The sequence below is a fragment of the Nyctereutes procyonoides genome, unplaced genomic scaffold (genome assembly GCF_905146905.1).
Source record: "Nyctereutes procyonoides isolate TBG_1078 unplaced genomic scaffold, NYPRO_anot_genome, whole genome shotgun sequence".
In the NCBI taxonomy this organism is placed as follows: domain Eukaryota; kingdom Metazoa; phylum Chordata; class Mammalia; order Carnivora; family Canidae; genus Nyctereutes; species Nyctereutes procyonoides.
In genome coordinates, this window is record NW_026575135.1 from 47,233,823 (window position 1) to 47,259,617 (window position 25,795).

The 25,795-nt window shown below is 37.0% G+C and overlaps 1 protein-coding gene across 3 annotated transcripts in view; it reads left to right on the forward strand.

The window, feature by feature from the left end:
• The first annotated feature begins 1,011 nt into the window (after nt 1-1,011).
• The window catches only part of KIAA2026 (KIAA2026 ortholog), a 131,024-nt gene continuing 106,240 nt past the window's right edge, over nt 1,012-25,795 (forward strand). For 2 of the 3 annotated variants that reach the window (XM_055302096.1, XM_055302097.1), the window contains exons 1-2: nt 1,016-1,355; nt 1,722-2,458. In XM_055302096.1, coding sequence (XP_055158071.1) covers nt 1,866-2,458 — 593 coding nt within the window. In that variant the 5' untranslated portion in view covers nt 1,016-1,355; nt 1,722-1,865. Of the gene's footprint in view, nt 1,356-1,721; nt 2,459-25,795 lie in introns of all 3 variants that reach the window. The other variant, XM_055302098.1, reaches the window with a different exon arrangement.

The following is a 25,795-nucleotide window of genomic DNA, read 5'->3' on the forward strand; positions in this document are numbered from 1 at the left end:
TACTTATTTTATTTTAAAGATTTTATTTATTTATGAGAGACAGAGAGGCAGAGACATAGAGGGAAAAGCAAGCTCTTCACAGGGAGCCCAATGTGAGATTCAATCTCCAGACGCAGGATTACACCTTGAGCCAAAGGCAGAGGCTCAACCACTGAGCCACCCAGGCGTCCCAGATAGCTTGTACTTTTAAAATGCTTGGTTTCTAGGACAGTTATTGCAGGTTTCAAGCTAGAACATTCTGTGTAAGTAGAAAGATATGTGCATCTTTCTAAAAGAACATGAGAAAATAGTAATACCTGCTTTATGGAACCATTAGCTCCTTTCTCTCCACTTACTTTAAGCAATATATAAATTAAAGTGAATGACGATTCCACTTATTAGACATTCTCTCAACAGTAATTTTTAAATGGGTAGTGACGTTTTAAGGCTAACGACTTGACTAAAGCTGTACAACTTAGACTTGAATAATTTGAAGACTGCTTTTAATCCCAAGGATTTTTAATAAGCTTCCATTCCCTTCATTTATTCTTAGCAAATCTCAAGAATCGAGGTGATAATAGGTTTTTAATTTTAACGCATGGCATGATTTTACTTAAATAGGAACTGACTTTAAGAACCGGAGACCGGAGTTTTAGAAATTTGAGTTCTACAAATTATCTCGTTCTTTTGCATGTGAACGTAGGATTCAGCTGGTTGAGTCCTTGAACCTCCTCTCTAAACTTTTGAAAATTCTAGTTTTATATTAAAAATCTGGCAGTCACAAAGGGGACGGTGGGTGCAGAGGATGTAAAATTCACGACAGGATAGGATTTACATTTTGTGCCTTCTCACCATTCATTTGCCATTAAGGAGAGTCATCTAGCAAGTTCCTTCAGAATTACTCTTAGTTTTCAGGGCTAATTAGGATCTCGCAAAAGAAAGAAGGGCTTGCGGTACACGTTTTTAAAAGCCCTTTTTGGCCTCTGGCAGCGACGAGTACAGCTGCGACCCTCTCCATTCCGTCCTTAACAGTCGTCTACAAACTGATGACATCATTCGGCCGCGCCACCTACCAAGTCTCGGGGCGGGCAGTTGAGCCGAAGCCTGTGCTTTCGCGAAGCCCGGCGGGACGCGAGAGGGTGGGTGGGGCTGTCCTACCACGCATGCGCACCATGGATGGCGACAGGGTCTCTTTATTTGCGTCCTTCCACAGCCTGCCCCAGAGCCCGGGAGTAGCTTGAGGGCCCTCCCCCTTCTCTCCTTGCCCCTCCCCTTCCTCCCCCGCCCCCCCGCCCCCGGCCCAGCGGGACTTCTAACTGACAGTTGCCGCCGGGCCGGGTCCGCGCGCCGCCTCCTCCTGCCCGGGTACCCCGCAGGTAGAGAGGGGCGGGAGAGGGTGTGAGGGAGAGGAGGAGCCCCAGACGCCGCAGCCCAGTCCTGCGGCCCCCTCGGGGGCGGCGAGAGAAGAAGCCCCACTTCCTTTTCGCCCCCTCCCAGCCGTCCCGGAGGGGGTGGGGCGCCGAGGCCTCGGCCGCCTGGCCCTGCGGGGCCTGCGAAGGGCGGGAGGGGCGCGGAGGGGTGAGGCCAAGGAGGGCCTGGCGCGCGCCGCCGCTGGGGGGAGGGGGGGAGGGCACCTCGGCTCTCCTCTTCTCTCCCCCCTCCCCCGCGCGCCATGTAACCCCGCCCCGCCGGCCGCGAGCTCAGGACCCCCCCACTCCCCCCCCACCCCACCCCCGGCGTAGTGAGCGGAGCGGGCGGCGGAGAGAGAACCCGATGCGGCTGGGGCTGCGCTGCACCACCGTGCCCTGAGGAGGCGGCCCGCGCTCACGCGTCCCCGGCGCCTCGAGCGGCGGCTCCACACCGCCCCACCTGATCCCGCTGGGGCCATGAGCGTGCCCAGGACGCCGGGGCAGATGGAGCCGGCCGGGGAGGAGGAGCGGCCGCCACCCGCGCCCGAGGAAGAGGACGGCGAGGAGGCGATGGCAGCGGCGGTCCCGGCCTCAGGGCCGGCCCAAGGGAGGAGTGCCTCGTCGCGGGAGAATGAGGGCGACCAGGAGGAGGAGGAAGAGGCGATGGTGGTCGGGGGCGGGGGCTGCAAGGAGCAGGAGCTGACCTATGAGCTGCAGCAGGGCTACCGCATCCTGGGCGAGTTCCTGCAGGAGAAGCACCGTGGCCTCACCGCCCCCTTCCTGCAGCCCTTGGGGGGCGTTGCCGCCGCGGAGGAGGAGGTGGCCGAGGGGCCGCGCAGCTGGGGCCGGGGCGGTCGCGCCCTCCCGCCGCAGCTCGGGCAGGGCATGTGTCTGCTGAAGATGGAGGAGAAGTTCGCCAGCGGCCTGTATGGGGGCATCACCGACTTCGTGGCGGACTTCAGGTTGATGCTGGAAACGTGCTACCGCCTGCATGGGGTGGACCATTGGATCTCCAAACAGGGCCAGAAGCTGGAGATGATGCTGGAGCAAAAGTTGGCGCTTCTCTCTCGGTAAGTGGGACTGATCCCCGTTGGGACTGATGGAGTGACACAAACTGCCTCGCACGTGTCCGAGGATGGGTTGGGCCAGGGGCCGGGGGCGTAGCTGATAGGTGCTGAGCTGTTGCCCGGGAGCCCGAGGAGGAGGAGCGGCTCTGATTGGGGGCTTTCAGGGCTGTGCTGGAGGTGGACACCCAGATGAAGACCGACCTGAAAGGGATTAGAGCCCTGAGCGCCGAAAAACAGGTCAAGTTTGTAGGTGTAAAGTGATGCCCACGGGAAGAATGACGGGGATAGGATAGGGTAGAGAAAAAGTTTTAGTGGGTTAGAAGATAGATCACAACTTTTAGACAGTTTTAACATGACATTTAAAAAGCTTCTGGAATGAAATACTGTTAGAAAAATGTGTTTGGCTCATGTAAAAAGGTAGTCGTTTCAAACCACTCAAAAAATGTTTCACTACCTACGTCGGCCGTCGTAAATGTATGGATTGTTTTTAAATGATTAATAATTACTCTGGCGTGTTCCTGATCTTTTCTCCTAGCTTCATGTGAGCAGACTACATTTTGGCCGTAATGGTGGATACATCAACAAAAAATTTTTAAGACGTTTAGACATTTGTGTTTTTTCGACCAGAAATCATAGTCAATTCATGTGGCACTGTGCTCTTGGTATTCAATTATTTTTCTTAACTGAGAGGAAGTAATGTAACACAATAAACAAAATAAACGTATTTGTAATTATATATTTGATGTGACCAAATTGATTTCTCAAGTGGAAATGCTTCAGGAATAGAAAAATAGAATAGAAAAATGATTCAGTGTTGGAAATGGTAGTTGAAGTGGAATACTAGTTTGATTTTTTTTTTTTTTTTTAATGAGCTGAGTGAACTTGAGCAAGTCACTTTACCATTTTGGCTTCAGTTTCTTCTGTAAAATGAGGATAGTACCTCATGGGGTTTACTGTAGGATTAAATGAGGTAATAAATGTAAAGTCAACAGTGTCGATTCCATAGTCTCATATAAATTATAACCATGACAGTATTAGTAATAGTTGAATAAAGTGAATATTTTCCTCATATCTGAAACCGGGCATTATACCAGTACTTTTATGAATAGCTCCTGAGAACTTGTAGGTTTTTGCTCCTTAATTTATAATGGTAATTTAAAAGTAGTCTAATCTGTCACTGGCTTCCCATAGGATGTTTGCAAGACTGTCAGTGATTTCTTTTACTGAAAACACTAGTTAACATCGTGCCTGACTCACTAGAGGGTCTCTATTTAAGGAATCCCTTCTTGAATTCTTTCATAAAGTAGAATTATTCAGTAATAATTATTCACGGGTTTTCTTTTAATATTTTATTTAGTGATGTTATATTTGTGGGTTTATTAGTCTTGTCTCCATAGTCATTATAGTTATGACTCCTTTAAAAAATCCATTCACATGTCATTTTTTTAAAGTAGTAAGGTACACTCCAAATTGATGTCACAAGATTTTAGACCTGGAAAGCACCATAGAATTCATCTAGGTCCAGCATCCAGTTTTATAAGTGTGGAAACAGGTATATAGAATGAGAGAGAATGGTTGCTAAGAAGTAGCATATTGGTTTGGATGAATTACAGGTGTTTTCAGAGTCAATGTGTGTATAATAAATACTTCTTGAGTCTTACAAAAAGCAGGGGGATTATTTCTGTTCTTCATAAACTTAATTTCTGAATGCTTAGAATGATTCCTGGTGGCCAATGCTCAGAATACTGTATTCCATATGATCTAATAGTTAAATCCATACATAGAAATTAAACTTAAGGGCAGCCCGGGTGGCTCAGCCCTTTAGCACCGCCTTCAGACTAGGGTGTGATCCTGGAGACCTGGATCCAGTACCAGGCCCTCTGTAGGGAGCCTGCTTCTCCCTCTGCCTGTGTCTCTGCCCCTCTCTCTTTGTGTGTCTCATGAATAAATACATAAAACCTTAAAAAAAATAAACTTAAAATGTTATGTTGTTTATAAACGTAATAATGTATTTCTGGCATTCTTAATTCAAGAGAGATAAAATTCTTGCAATTTAGTAGCAAAAAATAATATGGTCTCAGATTTAAGTTTTGAGTCCCTTGCTTTTATTGTATTTGATGTATGTAAACATTTTGTAAATAATAGGTTTGCTGGTCCACACTTGGAGATATTAGGAATTCATTTCTTTTTCTGCAAGAGCCTAAAATCTGAGTTATTAATAAATAAATACTTTGAATGAGCATAACTTTGAGAAAAGCATTGTTTATAACTGTTTGGTATGCAATTAAGATACATAGACATTCCAGAACAACATTCTATAGACTGGACACAGTATGATTTTCAGCAGTTGATTCAGATACTTTATTTGTAAATTATGTGGTGTTTTAGTAATTTAAAAAATCACTTAGATATAATTTTTCTTTTGTTTTATATATATTTGTGAAATACTGAATTCTTAGTTTTAGATTATTGTAAAGAGAACTTTACAGCTGCTTCATATACTGCTGAGCTTTTATGAGTATTTTATGAATAAGAAATGAGGTACATTAGAGAAGATGCCACATTATTATCATAGAGCAGCCCAATGGCATTAGTACCCTGGACTGGGGACACAGTGTTTAATTTGAATCTCAGTTCAGTCATTCATACTGTGAAAGTGTTAGGCTAGGTTAGTTAATTGTACAAATATGAGAGTATTTGCCAAAGGTAGACGTTCAAGTCCCTGAGATCAAAAGATAAGTCCCCTGCTCTAAAGTGATTTATAGTTGAGTAGGGAAACAGAAACTTAAAAAGATAATGATTCTATAGTGGGCATATGAAAAGGTGCAAGGAGAATTTAAGAGGGAGACCTAAGTCTGAAACATGGGCATGGCAAATGAGAGGAGGAAATGAAAAGGGGTAAAGAGATTAGGTAAAAGGTTTGGTAAAGAAGTTTATACGTGGGATGCCTGGTGGCTCAGCAATTGAGCCTCTGCCTTCGACTCAGGGCTTGATTCTAGAGTTCTGGAATCGAGACCCACATCAGGCTCCTGCAGGGAGTCGGCTTGCTTCTCCCTCTAGCTATGTCTCTGCCTCTCTGTGTCTCTCATAAATAAATCTTAAAAAAAAAAAAAAGTTTATACGTGACCTGATTATTAAAGAAGTTGAAGATTGCTGCTGGATATTTTTTAGAGGGCTTGAGGGGGGCAGTCTACTAGAATGCTCAACTACAGTGAATGCAAGCTATGAAACAGTATAGTGTTTCTGGGAATTACAAGTACCTCTCTATGGCTACAGTGTGGTCTCTAGTGTTTGCACCACAGCAGGTATACAGGATGATTGAATGATTGAGGTGAGAGAAGAAAATATTACAACTATAGTATAATGTTGTTTTTTAAATTCTTTTTAAATATCTATTTTTGTTTTGCCTTTTGTGTATATAATAGCATTACATGTATAAAAATCTATGAATTTATAAATATAATTTTATATATAAATACAGCAAAAAATAATATGTTTTATATGTATAATTTGTGATAGAACTAGGACTAAGACAACATAACTATTCTCAAAGTTCTATTTAGAAGGGATCTCATTCGTTTATTTGAAACAACTGAGAGAAATAGCAATTAGAAGTAGGGAGAAATTCATCTACTAAGTGAAAAAGAATAAAAAATACTTAATAGTTATGTGCAGAGCTGTAGAAACTTTCAAATATGAATAAGAATTTTTGACTCCTCCAAATTTTAAATAATGATATATTTGAAAGCTTTTAAATTTTAAAATATTGTTGAAAGCTTTTTTTATTTTATTTTATTTATTTAGACACAGGCAGAGGGAGAAACAAGCTGTCTGTGGGGAGCCTGATGTGGGACTTGATCCAGGGCACCCAGTATCATGCCCTGAGCTGAAGGCTGACACCCAACCACTGAGCCACCCAGGCATCCCAAAATATTGTTGAAATCTTTAAGAATATTGCTATGTAGCCAGAAGATGGCTTTTTGTAGTTTTAAAAGGTTATAGCTGTAGAAGAGTTACCACCTGTGACCCTCCAACAGAGCTGAATTTAAATTTTTAATTTTGGCAACTTAAAATAATGTTTTGGCAAAACAAACAAGCAAAGGTAAAAAAAAAAGAGACAAACCAAGAAAGAGACTCTTAACTATATAGAACAAACTGATGGTTACTAGAGGGAGAAGTTGGGGGGGAATGGGTTAAATAGGTGATGGGTATTAAAAAGTATACTTATCATGATGAGTACTAAGCAATGTAGAATTGCTGCATCACTGAATTGTACACCTGATATTAGTAGAATACTATATGTTAAGTATACTGGAATTAAAATTTAAAAACTTATAAAATAATATTTTGGTGGAAGTCATCTGTAATACTTCCTTGTTAAAATTATTTTTGATTTCTGAATTAACTTGCTTTTAAAAAATGGTACATGTAATGGACTTAAATGTTTTCTTAAAATATAGCTAAAGGTTATTAGTTTTGTGATTGCTTTTTGACAGAATGTTTTTCTTGGGGGTGAGAGTACAACAGCATCATCATAAACCTCAAAAATGTAAAAACAGTAGAGGTTTCCAAGTACACAAACTGAAAAATAAATTTTATAGACCAATTTTAATTACTTCCTAGATAAAATTTTGAATTTTGTTGACTTGCTTATTCTCAGTTGAGATCAAATTCCAGAAATTAATTGGGAATTTAGACAGGATATTTCTCTCTCCCTAGTAATCTAACTTCCCCCACCTCTACTGGATTCTGTAATTCTATCTTTTTAATGTAAATCTTTAAAAATTGGGGACCTTTGGTAATAGAACTTCCAAGTTTACCTCGTGTTCAGAACTATAGAATGTTAGACCTTGAAACTCCATGTAGTTCTATTTATTACAGTTGCATTCTAAAAAAATTACTGTGTTATTGAGAGAAGAGTCAGAAAATGTTTAAGTGTACTGATTAAAGGATGAAGGATTTCAATTAATAAGACATTTATTGAGCACCTGTTGTATGTTAGAATTTAGAGGACAGTTCCTGTCCCCAAATGGTTTACTTTTTTTTTTTAAGATTGTATTTATTTATTCATGAGAGACACAGAAAGAGAGAGGCAGAAACATAGGCATAGGGAGAAGCAGGGAGCCTGATGCAGGACTCGATCCCAGGACTCCAGGATCATGCCCTGAGCCCAAGGCAGACACTTAACCACTGAGCCACCCAGGCGTCCCACCCAAAAGGTTTAAAAGGTGGTACATACACAGTTATAATAAAAGGTTAAATATGTTAAAACTGTGATTCTCTAACCTGTGCCATTGTCAGATCTGGAAGTATGGTACCATTTGCAGAACACTGAGAAATATTGATGAATTATGTTTAATTGTATTATGAGATTTTTTTGTTAGGGGATCCAAAAAGCTTAAACAGATTGTGGGATGAAACCCTTAATTGAAGAGATTCTATCTAGTACATTAGTTTTTTTCCCCCTACAAATGGGGAGAACATAATCACTTTTGGATTTTTGACGGCATATAGTTTGAAGACTACTGTGAAGGAGGTGAAAGTGATCAAATGGCAAGCTGTTGGATGTGGATATGAAGGAAAGGATGATATACAAAGTGAACTTGAGCCCAGGTGATAGTGATGCTAAGGGAACGTGAGGCTTTCATTTGAAGATACGCAACTGAGAATTATTAGAAGGCTGCAGATAGAATTCAGCAGAGTGACTAGGGTTAGATTAGAGATGTTTAATTAGGAATTAATTTGGGCAGCCCCAGTGGCTCAGCCGTTTAGCGCTGCCTTCAGCCCAGGGTGTGATCCTGGAGACCTGGGATCAAGTCCCACATCAGACTCCCTGCATGGAGCCTGCTTCTCCCTCTGCCTGTGTCTCTGCCTCTCTCTGTCTCTCGTGAATAAATAAATAAAATCTTTAAAAAAAAAAAAAGGAATTAATCTGTGGAAGGATGGTGGTTGAAGAAATGGAATGATTAAAATTGCTGAGGAGGGAATCTAGTAAAAATACAAGAGGACCAAAAACAGAACTTTGTGTGAGGATTGACTGTCTTCAAACTGGAAAGATGAGACATAAGAATGCAATTAAAATCTGTATAATGTATACTAAAAGTTGAAATAATTAAGGATAGGCAATTAATAAAACTGAAGTGAGTTCATTCTGGAATAAGTAAAAGGTATTATTGGGAATATTTTAAATTTATAGTCTATTATTTTAGGAGATTTTGTTCCACTTGTTAATTTGAGAATGATTTAGGTTTAGTAGAATAAAAATCTTAATAGATTCAAATATGTTTTGCCTTTATGGCATGTTTCTCATTGTGTCTTTTTATTTATTATTTTTCCTAAGGAAAAAAAACTAGAGCAGGGAAAATTCATGTTTCAGAGAGATTGGATCCCTTTCATAGTTGTAGTTCAACTTTCAAATCATCTCTAGGCTATCTCCAAAAAATTAGAGATGCCCATAGCAAATAATAGCTGTTTTCATTTCCAAGGAACTTGCATAATAATATGAATCTTTGAAATTATTTGAGGCTCTTCTTTTTTTAATTGGGAAAGACTAATAAACCCCAGTGGTAGTATTATCACCATGCTCTTTGTTATATCATCTTCCACTTGGGACCTCGGAGTGTTCCAGAATTAATTGTGCTTAAAGTTAGTATATTAAGTATGTTCACTTTGAAAAAAGACTTAGGAACAAGTGTTTATAGTGTTTATTGCTAAGTAGCAAGATTCTGAATATTTTTCATTTTCCTCTTTTAACTTTTCTGTATGTCCTAGAGTATCTGTAATAAATATATTACTTTCTGATTAAAAAAAGATTTTATTAAAGGAAATTAGTATTTACAACTGGAAAAAGTGTGTAGGTTAAGAAATTAAATTAAAAATTTGTATCACCAAAGTTGTAAGGTAGTATCTACATGTAAAACGTCATAACTGGGTAGTGGAACTGTGGGTGTTTTTAATTTTCCCTCCCATTCCTAAATTTGTTTGTTTATAATGAACATGTATTACTGTTGTTATTTTTGTACTACCATTCAAAATATAAAATACATAGATTTTGTAAGTACACTTTTAAGGAGTTGAAATAGTTAATGATAATTCACCCCAGAATTTTATTTTAAAGCTTTGAATATAGCCATCTATCTGAAAATATATTCACAAAAATAACTTCTCCAATAGCTCTTTTATATCTCTTTAAATGTCTTAGCATATCTGGAAATATATACTTCCAAGTGAATTCAGGGGCTTTTCTCATGTTTGTTCTAAAAATAAGAACAGGGATCCCTGGGTGGCGCAGTGGTTTGGCGCCTGCCTTTGGCCCGGGGCGCGATCCTGGAGACCCGGGGTCGAATCCCACGTTGGGCTCTCTGCATGGAGCCTGCTTCTCCCTCTGCCTGTGTCTCTGCCTCTCTGTCTCTCTCTGTGTGACTATCATGAATAAATAAATAAAATCTTAAAAAAAAAAAAATAAGAACAGAGTCCACTTCATTTGCATTGAAAGAGAGGAACAGGTCATCTGAAAAACTTACAACATAGAAATGTTTTCCCATGGAAACAATTAGCCTATAAGCTTAAGTTTTTATTTTTGTTTTATTTTTTTTTTAAGATTTTATTTATTCAAGAGAGAGAGGGGGAGAGAGGGAGAGAGAAAGCACAAGCAAGGGGAATAGCAGAGGGAAAAGGAGAAGCAGTCTCCCGCTGAGCAGGGAGCCAGGTGTGGGGCTGTATCTCAGGACCCTGGTCTTATATCATGACCTAAGGCAAAGGCAAATGTTTAACTGACTGAGCCACCCAGGTGCCCCTAAGCTTAATTTTTAAAAATCTGAATTACTATAATTGGAAGGTAAAAATGTTAGAATATAATCAATAAAATTGAAGATATATTTTATATTTGTCTTAAATACTTGTACTTGAGGAAAAGTAGGTTTAAATTTAGACCCTTCCTAGAGATAAATTCATTTCTCAACTTCTCTGATGCTACCTTATTTGCAGGTCTTTCCAAAGCATCCTAGTGGATGGAACTGGAGGTATTATGCTGAATGAAATAAGTCAACCAGAGAAAGACACTCATCGTATGGTTTCACTCATGTGGAATACAAGAAACAGGGCAGAGGATCATAGGGTCAGAGAGGAAAAACTGAATGGGAAGTCATCAGAAAGGGAGAAAAACCATGAGAGACTCTTGACTCTCATAGACTTGCATTGACTAGTAGGAAACAAACTGAGGGTTGCTGGAAGGGAAGGGGGTAGGGGGTGGGATAATTTGGTGATGTGCATAATGGAAGACCCATGAAGTGATGAGCATGGGTGTTATAAACAACTGATGAATTATTGAACACTACATCTGAAACTAAGTATGTACTATATATTGGCCAGTTGAATTTAAATTAAAAAAAAGTGTTCCTCTCCCTAGTCATTATCTATCCTCCTTAACTTTGTTTTCCTTCCTATGAGGGAAGCATTTATTGCAACGTAGCATTAAAATAGGATTTAATTACGTATATCTTTAAAAAAAATTTTTAATTTAAATTCAATTTAGTTAACATTATAGTTTATTATTAGTTTCAGGAGTAATTACATGTACCTTTTTCTCCTCTCTTGCTAGAGTGTAAAATCTATGAGGGCAGGCACTTTTTCTGCTTGGTTTGTTGCTGTTTGACTTCTATAAATGTTGGCTTGCAGTTAAGCAGTACATGGTTATAAGTCCTAAAGGTCATTTTCAAAGGTATTGGGGGCATATCCCTCAAAAGGTGTTTCCTAGATCCCCAACATAAGAATGGTGTTAAAGAGCAGATTTCCTAGCTGCAGAATAGCATATTTAAATCTGTTAACTGAGATTCTCAGAGTGGAGATAAGGAAATCTACCTTTTTAATAAGCTCCCTGAATGACTTTTATGCACAATGAAGTTTGAGGACTGTTATTTCAGGATATAGTAACACTGTGTCATGTTTGATTTCTCCTCAGAATTTAGAGTTTTGGTTGAAGTATTTACTACTGCCTTTACCCTTGTCAGCCCTTATTTGCATTGCAGTTTGGATTATAGTTGGAATGAAGGGGAGGCAGGAGAGAAGTAAGAGGAGAATCCTATACTCATGTTTTCATGTGGAATAGTGTTTGCAGAAATAACTGGTAAAAAGTGAGTGTGTTGGGGATGGGGTGAGGAGACAATACTTGGTATTTGTATTATTCCTCTGAAAAAAAAACTGAGAGACCTTGAAAGTCATGTTTGTCACAAATTATTACACAGAGGAATTTCTGATTTTAGATTTTTTCACATTGTGTTAAAACCTTTTATTAGAATATTTCTAATATACATGAAAGCAAAACAGAATGTTTGAACCCCTACATGCCTATTACTCAGTCCCCTATAGTATTTATTCATGGCTGGTTCTGCCCCATCCATACCTTTTGTATACCTCCTTTCTCTATTGTTTTGAAGCAGATCATTGACAACAGATTATTCTGTAAATGCTTCAGTTTGTAACTTTTTTTTTTTTAATTTTTATTTATTTATGATAGTCACAGAGAGAGAGAGAGAGAGAGAGAGAGAGAGAGAGAGAGAGAGAGGCAGAGACACAGGCAGAGGGAGAAGCAGGCTCCATGCACCGGGAGCCCGACGTGGGACTCGATCCCGGGTCTCCAGGATCGCGCCCTGGGCCAAAGGCAGGCACCAAACCGCTGCGCCACCCAGGGATCCCCAGTTTGTAACTTTTTGATTTAAAATGTAACTATAGGACCATAATAAACCAAAAAAAAAAATTTCTAATAGCAAAAATCACATTTCCAGTTTTTTCAAAAATTGTAATTTTTAAATTTTTATATTGTTTCAACATGATTCAAACAGAAGTCCACACATTTGTGATCGGTTTGTATGTCTCTTTATAGATTTCTCTTTCTTCCTTCTCTCTCTTATTTCTCCCCCACTCATCCCCTTCATTATTGCATTGGTTTCGTTGAAGAAACCAGGTTATTTGGAGTCTAGTCTTGGATTTTGCTGATAGCATTCCATTCTTTTGTTCTCTGTATTTCCTATAAATAGGTAGCTGGTTCTGGAAGCTCCATCAAATTTAGAATCAATTTTTTTTTTTTTTGAGGCAAGGGTCAAGATTACTTCCTGAGTTTATGATGAGTTTATCAGTTTCTAGTATTGCCTTCTAAATCAGTTATGAATTTTTAGGGGAATCCTGGGTGGCTCAGCGGTTTGGTGCCTACCTTCAGCCCAGGCTGTGATCCTGGAGTCCCAGGTTCAAGTCCCACATCGGGCTCCCTGCATGGAGCCTGCTTCTCCCTCTGCCTGTGTTTCTGCCTCTCCCTCTCTCTCTCTCGCTCTCTCTCTGTGTGAGTCTCTCATGAATGAATAAATCTTTAAAAAAAATTAGGAATTTTTAGATTTAGCATGATGGCATAATGTAATTTGGCTGACTTTGCTAAAGGAGTATTATGAGTAGTGATTTTATGAGGTTTTTGGAGTTTTTTTTTCTTCATGTTTAAAATTAATCTATTGAACTTTATATGACAAGTAGTTTTTTCTCAGTTTCTTCCTCTAGTGGAGTTTAGAACATGAAAGTAATTTCAAGAACAAGCTACTTTATATATAACCTGAGAAAATTTTTAACTTAGAATCATATTAAAACATTAATTCTAGGAGTAATTCCTTTTACTGCATTGGGTTAATATTATCATGTTATGTTACTATAAAATAACATCAATATTTTTAAAAGTCTGAGGTTAAAGACTCTGGGTTTTATTCTCATCTGTTTATATCCATTTAAATTTGTTTGTATGATCTTATATATCACCTTTGGACATGAATACTATTCTTTGTGTTTCTTATATTATTTTTGGGAGCAGTGAAAAGAGATCCAAGGTTAGCTATTGTAGCGTTGCTCTGCACTATATCAGGTAAAGTATTATATTAATTGACCTCATAGCCTTTTGGCTGATTTTTAAATTTTGTGTTTCTCTTTTGTTGTTCAGTATGGGTTCCAAGCCTTTATAAAATGTGAACTTTTTAACCGGAATTCTACACACCCCCATCCCTCTATTCAGTATGCAGAAGACTGTGTGTATTTGTGTGTATATTTAAATTTTTCTAGGGAGAGAATGCAAAAAAAAAAAAAACAAAAACAAAAACAACTTTATTAGGTCAGCAGAGTCGCATAGACCAAGAAAGATTAAGAAGGATAGGTTTAAACCAAAAAATTAGTAAGTATCCAGTAAGTTGTAATAATGTTTGGTTAAAATGGAAAAAAATTCCAGTTAACTAAATGAAGGAAAAATTAGGCCTTTAACAGAAATAATACCCAAGTGTCTGAATTATACCCGAAGGTAAATATGTTTACATTATGCCCACATTTATACTATTAAGTGTTTAAAGAGACTTGTATAACTCTGACCTTTGAGTAATGTTTTACTTTGCAGTTGAGTTAGAGGAAGAATGTCTTTAAAATAGTTTTCTTGATATTCTAGAATTTAGTGATAGTGAATGTATGACTTACTATACTAGAGGTGTCATACCTTTGTGAGTAAAGTGAATTTAATTCTGGTTTTGCCACCGACACTTGTCCTGAATTAGACATTGGTTTTCTCTAGAATTCGATTTATAGTCATTGACAATTAACTTTATCAAATTCAGAACAATTTCAAAACATCTAGAGTACCTTTTTTAATTAGAAGTCTCTTTTTCCTATTCCTAATTATTATTTGAAACTCAGTTCAGATCTTAAAACCTCCCCAAAGCCTGATACAGAATTAATTGCTCTTTCCCCTGTACTTTGTGATTCTTCGTTTTGCATCTGCTTATATATAGCATGTAAGAAAATTGTTAGGGATATATCTGGCTCTCTATCTTATTGTACTCTCCAAGAGATCAGGGAATATGTTTTATTCACCATTGCATCTTCAGAGTCTAAGGCATATATAATAGTTGTTTGGTAGTTCTTAAATTAATGAAATAGATGAGCATATGGAAAAAAAAGATCAAATGAAATATTCTGTTACATGAAGTCAAAATTCCTGCTTGTTCTTAAAGACTCAGCACAGTTGTCATCTCAAGAAAACTTCTTTGCCCATGTCTTCCTCTCTCTTCTTTTCAGCATGGGGTAGGTGTACTTCTCTGTTCTTGCAGGGTATACCTTTTGGATTCATATGGTTTGTATTGAAGTTTTTGAATACCATGATACTGAAGTTGTCTGTTTGCATATATATTTGCCTCATTAAATTTTAAGATTATGTCATGCATTTTTGTATCGCTAGAAGCTGGCTCTTCAAGTACAGAGAAGTTCAGTAGATAATGGTTAAGTTTAATGCAGATAACCGTGTCTTCCCTTAGAGGATGGATATAGTATTTAAAAGCATAATAGAAGGTAGTGTATGTTAATGTATTAAGACAGTTTATTATATTCAACATGTATTTACAGTGCTTACTATTTGATAAGGCACTGTAGAGGGATTCAGAGATAAATATGGAAAGATAGGAGTTGATAAACTAAGTTGATGTGAAGGTCTTTCAGTCAACAAGAATAGAATATTCAAAAGTATAAAGGCAAAAAAAGCCACCATATGCTAGGGAATGACCGCCATTTGCTGGGAATGACCAGCAGTTTGGCTGGAGTGTAGTTATATATAGAAAAGTAGTGGCAGGTGTTACGCAGTGCAGATTATGGAGCCAGATCACATAGGGCCTAATGTGGTGTCCTAATAGAGAGTTTGATATTCTAAATTAGTTATTAAAGCTTTTAAGGTGGAGAATTACAAAGGACACTTAAATGACATGAATTAGAAAAGAAAACTTACATTAATTTGATTGTTTTCTATCCCTTAATTTTTGGCTTCTCAATTTTAATTTTGCATTTGACTTTATTTCTCTTCAGTAGCAAGTTTGGTGGAGGATTATATAGAAATCTATCTGGAAAAAATTGTTTTATATTAAGAAGTCCAAGAATAATGCTAGAAAGAAGAGAAAGACAGCACTGTTTTTGCCAAATAATTTAGATTAGATGCTATATTTAAATATCTAATGTTACGTTGGACTTTGGGTGTTTTTTAATTGAATAATTTCAGTCTTCTCCCAGTTCACAGGAAAGAAAAGGTAGGTACAATACAGAATTCTACCAATATGTCATTCTGTCTACCAAGTTTTATAGGTTATTTTCAACAATTTTGTTTGCCAGGAAGCAAAAAAAAAAAAATATATATGGCAAATATAATTAATAAATTGCAAATACACATCCACAGTATCAGCTAATTATGGTAATTTGACAGTTTTTATAGACCCAAATCTGTATGTGTAATGTAATTATAAGAATATAATCTCAAATAACATGTTAAATAAAAGGTTTTAAGAAACAGTTAAATATGACAGTATTTCATGGTGATCCACAGAGTACTGAACAAGTAGGAGAACCATTTATATCCTTCACTATAGGATAACTGAGATCTAGTTTAATTTTTTTTTAAGATTTTATTTATTTATTCATGAGACCGGGAGTTTGGGGGAGCGGGGGGCAGAGACACAGGCAGAGGGAAAAGCAGGCTCCATGCAGGGAGCCCGACATGGGACTTGATCCTGGGTCTCCAGGATCACACCCTGGGCTGAAGCCGGTGCTAAACTGCTGAGCCACCGGGGCTGCCCTAGTTTAGTTTTTTAATAGCAGTTTAAATCTTTTTTCTCTAATAGTTAAAATTTATTCATTTCTTTCCATATTCTATAAATACTCTGCCAAGCATACTCTTTTTTGAAGATTTGAAAAAAAAATAGAAAGTTGTCAAAAAATTAAAATAAAAAATCACCCATCCCATCAGACAGAGGTAATCATTAATCACTTGGTAGCCTTTTTATCTCATCTGTATCATATGTATTATTTACTCACAAGTTGTTTTCTTTTTTTTTTCTGCTTTTTCCTCCTAGAGTCCCATTTTCTACTTAGCAGCCAGAGTGAACATTTAAAAATGTACAGTAAGGGAAGTCACTCTCCTGCTTAAAGTACTTTATTGGCACTTAAACTATAGTAAGGAGTTTGGTTTTCCGTTGTATCTACCAGCCAATCCACTCCTCACCTGAAAGCCTTGATACTTATTCTTTCTTTTATCTAGAATGCTCTATCCTCAAGATTTTATTTATTTATTTATTTTTTGGTTTGTTTTTGTCATGGCTGCTCCTCCTCTCAGTTCTTGACTGTCTTTGTTCTTGACCATTTTCCCAGAACTTACAGTATGTAACTTACAGTTAGAACTTATGTTTGTAAGTATGTGTTTGTTTACTCACTTTTTGTATATTATTTTGTATATTTTCAGTAAGGATAGGAATCTTGCCTTTGTTGATCTTGTGTTGCCAACACTTAGTCCACTACCTATAAGTAATTAATATTGAATGAAGGAGTACATGAATGAACGAACAAATGAATGGATCTCTCTGGAATTTGTTTTGTTCAAGGAGTGAGGTTGAAATGCACCTTTATTTTCTCTCACATTCAGCCAGTTGCAGCGTTATTTTTTCCATTGTTTTGTTATACCATTTATATAATACATTGAATTCTTAGTGTGTTCCAATCTATTTTTTTATGTTTTTATGTAAATACCATTTAGTTAACATACAGTGTAATATTCGTTTCAGGTGTACAATATAGCAATTTAACACTTCCATACATTACTTGGTGCTCATTACAAGTGCCCTTGTTAATCCCTATCACCTACTATTTAACCCATCCTCCTGCCCATCTCTCCTCTGGTGACCATCAGTTCTCTACAGTGAAGAGTCTGTTTCTTGGTTTGCCTCTGTCTTTTTTCCTTTTGCTCATTTGTATTGTTTCTTAAATTCCACATATGAGTGAAATCATATGGTATTTATCTTTTTTGACTTAGTTCACTTAGCATAAAAACTCTCTAGCTCCATCTGTGTTGGTGCAAATGGCAAGATTTCATTCTTCTTTTATGTCTGAGTAATATTCCCATGTATATATATCCTACATCTTATTTATCGATTTATCAGTTGATGAACACTTGGGCTCTTTTCCATGGCTATTGTATTGGGGTGCATGTATCCCTTTGAATTAGTATTTTTGTATTTGAGGGGTAAATACCTCGTAGTATAATTGTGGTTTATGATTTGTATTTCCCTGATGATCAGTGATGTTGAACTTAACAAACCTCAACACCCAAGAAATGAATAATCTAATTGAAAAGTAGGCAGATAACATGAATAGACATTTTTCCAAAGAGAACTGTTTGCCTAAGGTCAGGAAGAAGACAGGGATGTCCACTCTTAGGACTTTAATTCAACATAGTCCTAGCCACAGCAATCAGACAATGAAAAGAAATAAAAGGAATCCAAGTCTATAAGAAAGAAGTCAACTTTCACTATTTGGAGATGACATGATATATGTATAGAAAACCCTAAAGACTCCACCAAAAAACTGTTAGAACTGGTACATAAATTCAGTAAAGTCGCTGGACACAAAATCCAACATACAGAAATCTGTTGCATTTCTATACACCAGTAATGAACCAGCAGAAAGAAAAATTAAGGAATCAGTTCCATTTATAATTGCACCAAAACCATAAGAGCCTAGGAATAAACCTAACCGAAGAGGTAAAAGACCTGCACTCTGAAAACTATAAAACAATGGTGAAAGAAATTGGACATGACACAAAGAAATGGAGAAGCATTCTATGCTCATGAATTGGAAGAACAAATATTGTTAAAATGTCTATACCACCCAAAACTATCTACAGATTCAATGCAATCCCTGTCAAAATACCACCAGCATTTTTTACAGAGCTACAACAAAGAATCCTAAAATTTGCACAGAACCACAGAAGACCTTAAATAGCCAAAGCAATCTTGCAAAAGAAAAGCAAAGCTGGAGGCATCACAATTCTGGATTTCAAGTTACATTATAAAGTTGTAGTGATCGAAATAGTACAGTACTGTCACAAAAATAAACACATGGATAATAGGAAATCCAGAAGTGGACCCAAACTTACATGGCTAATTAAAGTAGGAAAGAATATCAACTGGGAAAAAATTAAATCTCTTTAACAAATGGTGTTGGGAAAACTGGACAGCAACATGCAAAAGAATGAAACCTGAACCATTTTCTGATACCATATAGAAAACTAAATTCAAAAGACCTAAATGTAAAATATGAAACTCTGAAAATCCTAGAAGAGAACACAGGCACTAACTTCTTCAACATCAGCTGTAGCAACTTTTTTCTGAATATGTCTCATCAGGCAAAAGGAAAGAAAAAAATATACTTATGGGACTATCTCAAAATAAAAGCTTCTGCACAGCAAGGGAAACTTCCATCAACAAAACTAAAAAGCAACCTACAGAATGGGAGAAGATATTTGGAAATGACATATCTGATAAATGGTCAGTATTGGATATACATAAAGAATTTATGAAACAACACCAAAAAAATAAATAATCCAGTTAAAAATTGGGAGGACATTTCTTCAAAGAAGACATACAGATGGTCAAAAGACACCTGAAGAGATGCTCAGCATTACTGATCATCAGAGAAATGCAAATCAAAACTACAGTAAGCTATCATCAGAAAGATTAAAATCAACAACACAAGAAACAAATGTTGGTGAGGATGTGGAAAAAAGGAACACTTGTGCACTCTTGGTAGGAATGCAAACTGATGCAGCCATTCTGGAAAACAGTATTGAGTTTCCTCAAAAAGTTAAAAATAGAATGACTGTGATCCAGTAATTGAACTACTGAGTATTTACCCAAAGAATACAAGAACACTAATTCAGAGGGATACATGTGCCCCTATCTTTATACCAACATTGTCTACAATTTATGTAGATAATTATGGTGGAAGGAGGAATTATGGAGGAAGCCTAAGTGTCCATCAACTGAAAGATGAATAAAGAAATAGTGGCATGGATCTACAGTGGAATATTATTCAGCCATAAAAACGAATGAAATCTTGTCATTTGCAATGACATGGATGAAGCTATTAAAATAAGTCAGGAAAAGATAGATACTGGGATCCCTGGGTGGCTCAGTGATTTAGCGCCTGCCTTCAGCCCAGGGCATGATCCTGGAGTCCCAGGATCCGAGTCCCACATTGGGCTCCCTCTGCCTGTGTCTCTGCCTCTCTCTCTCTCTCTCTCTCTCTCTCTCTTTCTCTCTCTCTCTCTGCGTTTCTCATGAATAAATAAAATATTTTTAAAAAAAGATACTGTATGATTTCACTCATAGGTGGAATTTGAGAAATAAGACAAAGGAGGGGGAGAAGACAAAACAGAAACAGACTCTTAACTATAGAGAAACTGATAGTTATCAGGGGGGAGGTGGGTGGGGAATAGGTGAACTATGTGATGGGGATTACACAGTACACTTAGATAATGAGCACTGAGTATGTATGGAATTGTTGAATCACTATTTCATACACCTAAAACTAATACAATAGTGTTTGGTAACTATAATGGAATTCAAATAAAAAATTTCATTAAAATATTGTTTGAGGTTTAAAAATAGATCATTTGGAATAGTGATTTCAGTAAGTGCAGGCAGATGCCAGATTGGTATGTGAATGAAACATGAAATGGCAGAGAATTTAGATGTCACTCTTTTCAAGGGGAATGTTTTTTTTTCATTTAAAGATTTTATGTTAGCATGAGAACAAGAGCAGGGGGAGGGGCAAGGGAGAGGGAGAGAATCTCAATCTCAGGGCTCAGTCTCATGCCCTGAGATCATGAACCTGAGCCAAAGCCAAGAGTCAGATGCTTAACTGACTGAGTTGTCCCATCAAGGGGAATGGTGTTTTTTTTTGGGGGGGGATGGTTTGTTTTTAAGATAAAGTTTTACATATTTGTATGCTATAAAGACAGCTAGCATGTAGATGTTGAATTTGTAGAAGATAGTAAATGGAATATGAATTCTGAAAACTTGTGGTGGGATTAGCTTTTGGCAAGAGAATGAAGAGCACATTTTTTCACTGCAATTTAAAGTAACGTTTAGATAATTTTGTTCAGTGAGAAGTAGGAAGTGGGAACTCTTCCATAAAAACTTCAGGGCTTCTGGGTGGCTCAGTTGGTTAAGCGTCTGACTCTTGATATCAGGTCTTGATCTTAGGGTTGTAAGTTCAAGCCCTGCTTTGGGCTACATGCTGGGTATGGAGCCTACATAAAGAAAAAGACAAAAAACCTACCGTTCTCTCTATGAAACAAGTGGTGGGGAAAATCAGTTACTAAGTTTTATGATGGGTAATGGAGTGAAGTGTTTGATTATATTTTGAAATTGCTGTTTGAATAATGATTGTGTTTTTAAATTGCTGTTAAAAAAGTCCTCTTAGGTGGGGTTGAATTCAATTTAGGTTATACAGGCAACCAAGTACAAGGTGGTGATTTTTCCTGTAGTGCTTAGTAATGGAGGTATTAGGAATGAAGGAGTTTTTGGCTGAGATGCAAGAAAGAGATGGAATGCCTGAGACAGATAATTGTTAAGAGAGGTAAGAGGTTTGTCTTAATGTTGGTCCCAATACTTGTCTATGTGAATGGCTAAAAGAGGCTGAATTATCATTAGAGCAAATGAAGGAATCGAATAAAGGATTGGAGGTCTGGATGACACGATGAGTTAAAAATGTAGGGGCGGAGGGGATGCCTCAGTGGTGGCAGTTGGTTAAGTCTGGGACTCTTGGTTTTGCTGAGGTTGTGATTTCATGATTGTGAGATGGAGCCTCCTGTGGGCTCTGTGCTCATTGTGGAATCTGCTTGAGACTTTCTCCCCTGTGCTCTCTTGCTCTAAAATAAATAAACCCTCTTTAAAAAAATGTGGGGGGGAATAAAAAGTTAACTGGGAGAATAGAATGTAAAGAATATCAAGTGAGAAATAAATTTCATAGTCTGATAAACGCAAAAATACTTTTTGTAGGTATGAAGACTTATTTTTTCCTGAAGACTTTTTTGAGTATTTGGTGCAGCTGAATCTGAGAGCAGTGATTTCCAAACTTTAATGATCAGGTTTCCAAAGAAGAAAATATTTTGACCATGTACCCTCAATTTTTCAATATTAATCATTTAATCATATTCTGTACTATTATGTTTTATATATTGTAAAGTGTTACAGTCTAGATACTTAAACATGAAAGTTTAAGCTTATTTTAAAAATAAGTTTTAACATTAATGTTACAAAACATTAGTATGGGTGAGAGCATTGTGATACTTCATTAGTTTTGAAAATCTTGGTTCAATAGTTGGCTATAAAGCTATTTGAAAGGTTTCTTTTAAGTTTATTTTGGTACTTGGTTTTAATAGCTTTTGTAGTTCAGAACTCATAAAGATGCATAAATCCAGGTAGAAGAAGGGCATTGTAAGCTGGGCTGACTACAGTGTGCTGCTTATCAAACACGCAAAAGTTTTTGTTGAAATTCACCAGTAAGAGTCCTGTCGTCCCTAATTTTAATTAGTTGCTCTTGAATACTGATGTGAAAGTTCTGTTTTGCTGGATAATTTTCATTTGTCCCTCCAAATCTATTCTCCATCTTTGTGCAATGTGCTCTGTGCTCTGTGTTCCAGAAGGTTGATTTCTAAGGACTGCATCAACTGGTCTGCCTGTGCTCTGGCATCTGATTGGGTTCAGTTGGTGGGAGGCACTGACAGGAGGACAGAGAGGGTTGGGGTATTCTAACAGCTTTCTCTTTGCTGGGCAACAAATTGTCAGTAACTGTGCTCCATCATTCTGTGGCCCTCTTCGATACTTACAGGATTCTTTGTTCCATAACTATCCCTTCTCTTTCTCCTTTTGAGCATAGCTACCTACCTGGCCCAAGAGTGGCATCCCTTTCGAGTTTTTCCTTAACCTTGGCTATACATTTGTGAATAGTCTCTTCATTAAACATCACCTCCTTTTTTTTAAAAGATTTTATTTATTTATGCATGAGAAACAGAGGCAGAGACATAGGCAGAGGGAGAAACAGACTCCGCATGGGGAGCCCGATGTGGAACTCTGTCCCAGGACCCTGAGGATCATGACCTGAGCCGAAGGCAGGCGCTTTACCACTGAGCCACCAGGCATCCCTAAGCATCACCTACTTTTTAGTTTATCTTGCCAAGACCCTGAGGGCTATAGTTGCATTGAAAAAATGTTTAAGTAAATAGGTTACAAAAATGACTGAAACACTATAGAATTTTTAAACAGATTAGATAATTATTTCCAAGTTATAATTATGCAGATAGAATTTTTATAGGTGACAACAACAACAAAAAAATCACATAATGAAACCTTTTCAAACATCTATTTTTAGTGGGGAAGGGTAGTGTTAGTACATACATTAACCCTAAGTAAAGCTTAATATCAATTCACTTTTTTACTACTTTAATAATTTGAAACAGAATTAAGCCTCTGAATTCTGAAATTTGGAATGTATTAACAACATAGAAAAGACATTTCATGCTTTGTGAAAAAGAAAAAGGATAACTAAAACTCAGTGAGTCAACTGTAATTATTGCTAAGCTTTTGCTAATAGTTAGCAATCTATTATTTTCAAACTATTGTCAGACTGATTTTATAAAATAATTTTCCTAATAGGTAGGAAAACTTGAATTTTAGAAAAGGAGAGTTATTTTAGTGTAGTGTTTTGATTGTTAATTACCTGACAAGTATTATTTGGAGGTGAGACTTATTTTTATCTTTCTGCATTTTATTCTCTGATAAATGAAGACTAGGTAGTTAGTAACAAATATTTAATAGGTATTTTACTATAGAGAAAATAGTTGACTGGAATTTTTCATCTTAAATTATGTATATAAATTTAAAATGATGAATAAATTGCTTGTATCCTTCCAAATATTGCATGTGGGTGTGTGTGTATGTGTATGTGTTTGAGGCTCTGAGGTTACATCCATTACAAATGAAATCTTTATCTTCTGGAACTTTCATTCTGGTAGGATCGAAAATTACCAAATAAATAGATAATTATACAGTATAATGTAGTGATAAACAGGGGAAAAAAAAAGAAATGAGTAAGGGAACAAAGAGGAGTGACAGGGAATCCTTTATTAGTTATGATGGTCAGGGAAGTCCTTTCAAATAAGCTGGCATTTGAACTGATTTGGAAGAAATGTTAATACCTAGCCATACAGATATTTGGGAGAGGAGTGCCTTACATGAGGACAAGGGGAAAGGCAAAGCTGATGTTGGTGTGACTGAGAATAACACAGACGTTTGTGGCCAGAATACAAAGCTATAATGAACGGAGTGGTAGAAAGTGAAGTCTGAGGTAGATAAGGGTCATGTTACACTGGATCTTGTAGGTCTTCAGAACTATGGATTTTAAGTGTAACTGAAAGTCTTTGGAGGAGACAGAGTAGGGGAATGATATGATCTGATTACCTGGGTTGCTGCATGAAGAATAGATTGTAAGGAGATGAGAATAGAAGCCAGGATGCCTGTCATGAAGAGATTGCAATAGTCTAGGTGAGAGTTAGAACTTCAAACACACACACATACTGCTTAGTGCCATATGTATGTTTACATTTACATATACTTATATATAATTCCTTTTGGGTTAAAAGATATATTCAGAAACTGTTTTACATTCAGCAGTGTAATACATTTTTTACAGTGAGTATATACAGACTTCCTAATTCCTTTTGATGAATGGATGTTATTCCATATTATGGTATACATTGTTTAATCCATGTTGTATAAAAGGACATTTATGTTTACAGGTTGTTCTTTTTCAATAATACTCTGTGTGGGAGAAGAGGGGGCAGAGAAAGAGATTGCTCACAGTTGTGGCGATAACGTCTGTAGGGTAAATTCTTAGGACTGTGATGGGTCAAAAAGATATGTGCACATTAAATCTTAATGATCATTACCAAACTGATTTCCAGAAATGCTGTGCCAATTTTATATATCCAATAATGTTTTATGAAAATTTTTCTTTTCATATTCTCCCCAACACTGAGTGATATATATTTTTAATCTTTGCACGTTGATATGAAAGAGACATCATAGTTTTCTCTCATGTATTTTAATCTTGAATGACAAATATCAAAATACATACATTTTTATTTCTGATGACAAGTGAAGGATATTAATTTCTCTTTGGTCTTTGTTCTGAGAAAATAACTATTTAAAAAAGTAGGAGTGAAGTTAAAGGATAAAGTTTCTGACTCGTTTATTACATAATAATTTAGCCATGTGACTTAGTATTTCCCTCAACTCCTTTTATCCCCAGTGCTCTACATACACTGTGACCTTTGAGCTATCATGTTTCAATGCAATATTGTTCATTAATGTTCTCTTCCCAATAGTATTGATGAAGAAGTAATTAAAATTACAGAACTAGTTAGTTCACCTTTAAAATGATCTCAAATATACTCATTCAGTGTCTGTTATTGCCAGTCAGCTTATTATCTTTTGGCCCACATTCCTTTTGGCCCAGTTAGCCATCGTGCAGATAGATATATGCTATTGTACATAAAAAAATCACAGCCTGAAAAAAAAAAATCACAGCCTGAAACATTATTGCTCAATCAGCCCAGGTTCTCCAGGATTACTTGAAAACTAATTTAAAAGTTCATGTGTTACTTAAAGCTGAATTGGTTACAACATCATGTCCTTATAACAAAAAAAAACATATAGCAGTGCCATAGTTCAATAGAACCTTGCTTCAGATGGCCTGAGACTGAGATTGCTATAAAAGTTCTTCCTGGGGTAATAAACCACTGTGAACAAAGTCCAAGATGGAAAGGCATTTGATTGTATTTCATGCTGTAAAGGTTTGTTTTGTTAAACCTTACCCTATTTTGTATTAGAAAAAGCCTACAGGAAAATTTGATTACAGGGTCAACTTTTAATTTACATACAATTCATCTAGCCTATTTAATACTTACTTGGGGTATTGACTTGATTTTGCCCTTGTAGAAACAACATGTTTAAAATCTTCAGATGTCATATGCCTGGGTAGCTCAGTGGTTGAGCATCTGCCTTAGGCTCAGGTCATGATCCTGGGGTCCTGGGATTGAGTCCCACATCAGGCTTCCCTCAGGGAGCCTGCTTCTCCCTCTGCCTATGTCTCTGCCTGTGTGTGTGTGTGTGTGTGTGTGTGTGTGTGTGTGTCTCATGAATAAATAAATAATCTTTTAAAAAGTGTATATACCATTAAAAAAAAAACTTCAGATGTTCTGGCATATTTTACAAAGGTAGAAAAGCAGATGTTTTCCCTGATGCTTTTTTATGATAAGCCCTTTTTATAGATGAAAGTTCAGAATCAGGTTTTGATTTAGACTAAAAAACTTGATAAGATTAATGTTTTCTTTTTAGTATAAATGTTTTTAATCAATTATTTCAAATTCACTAAGGGGATTTATGGATAATT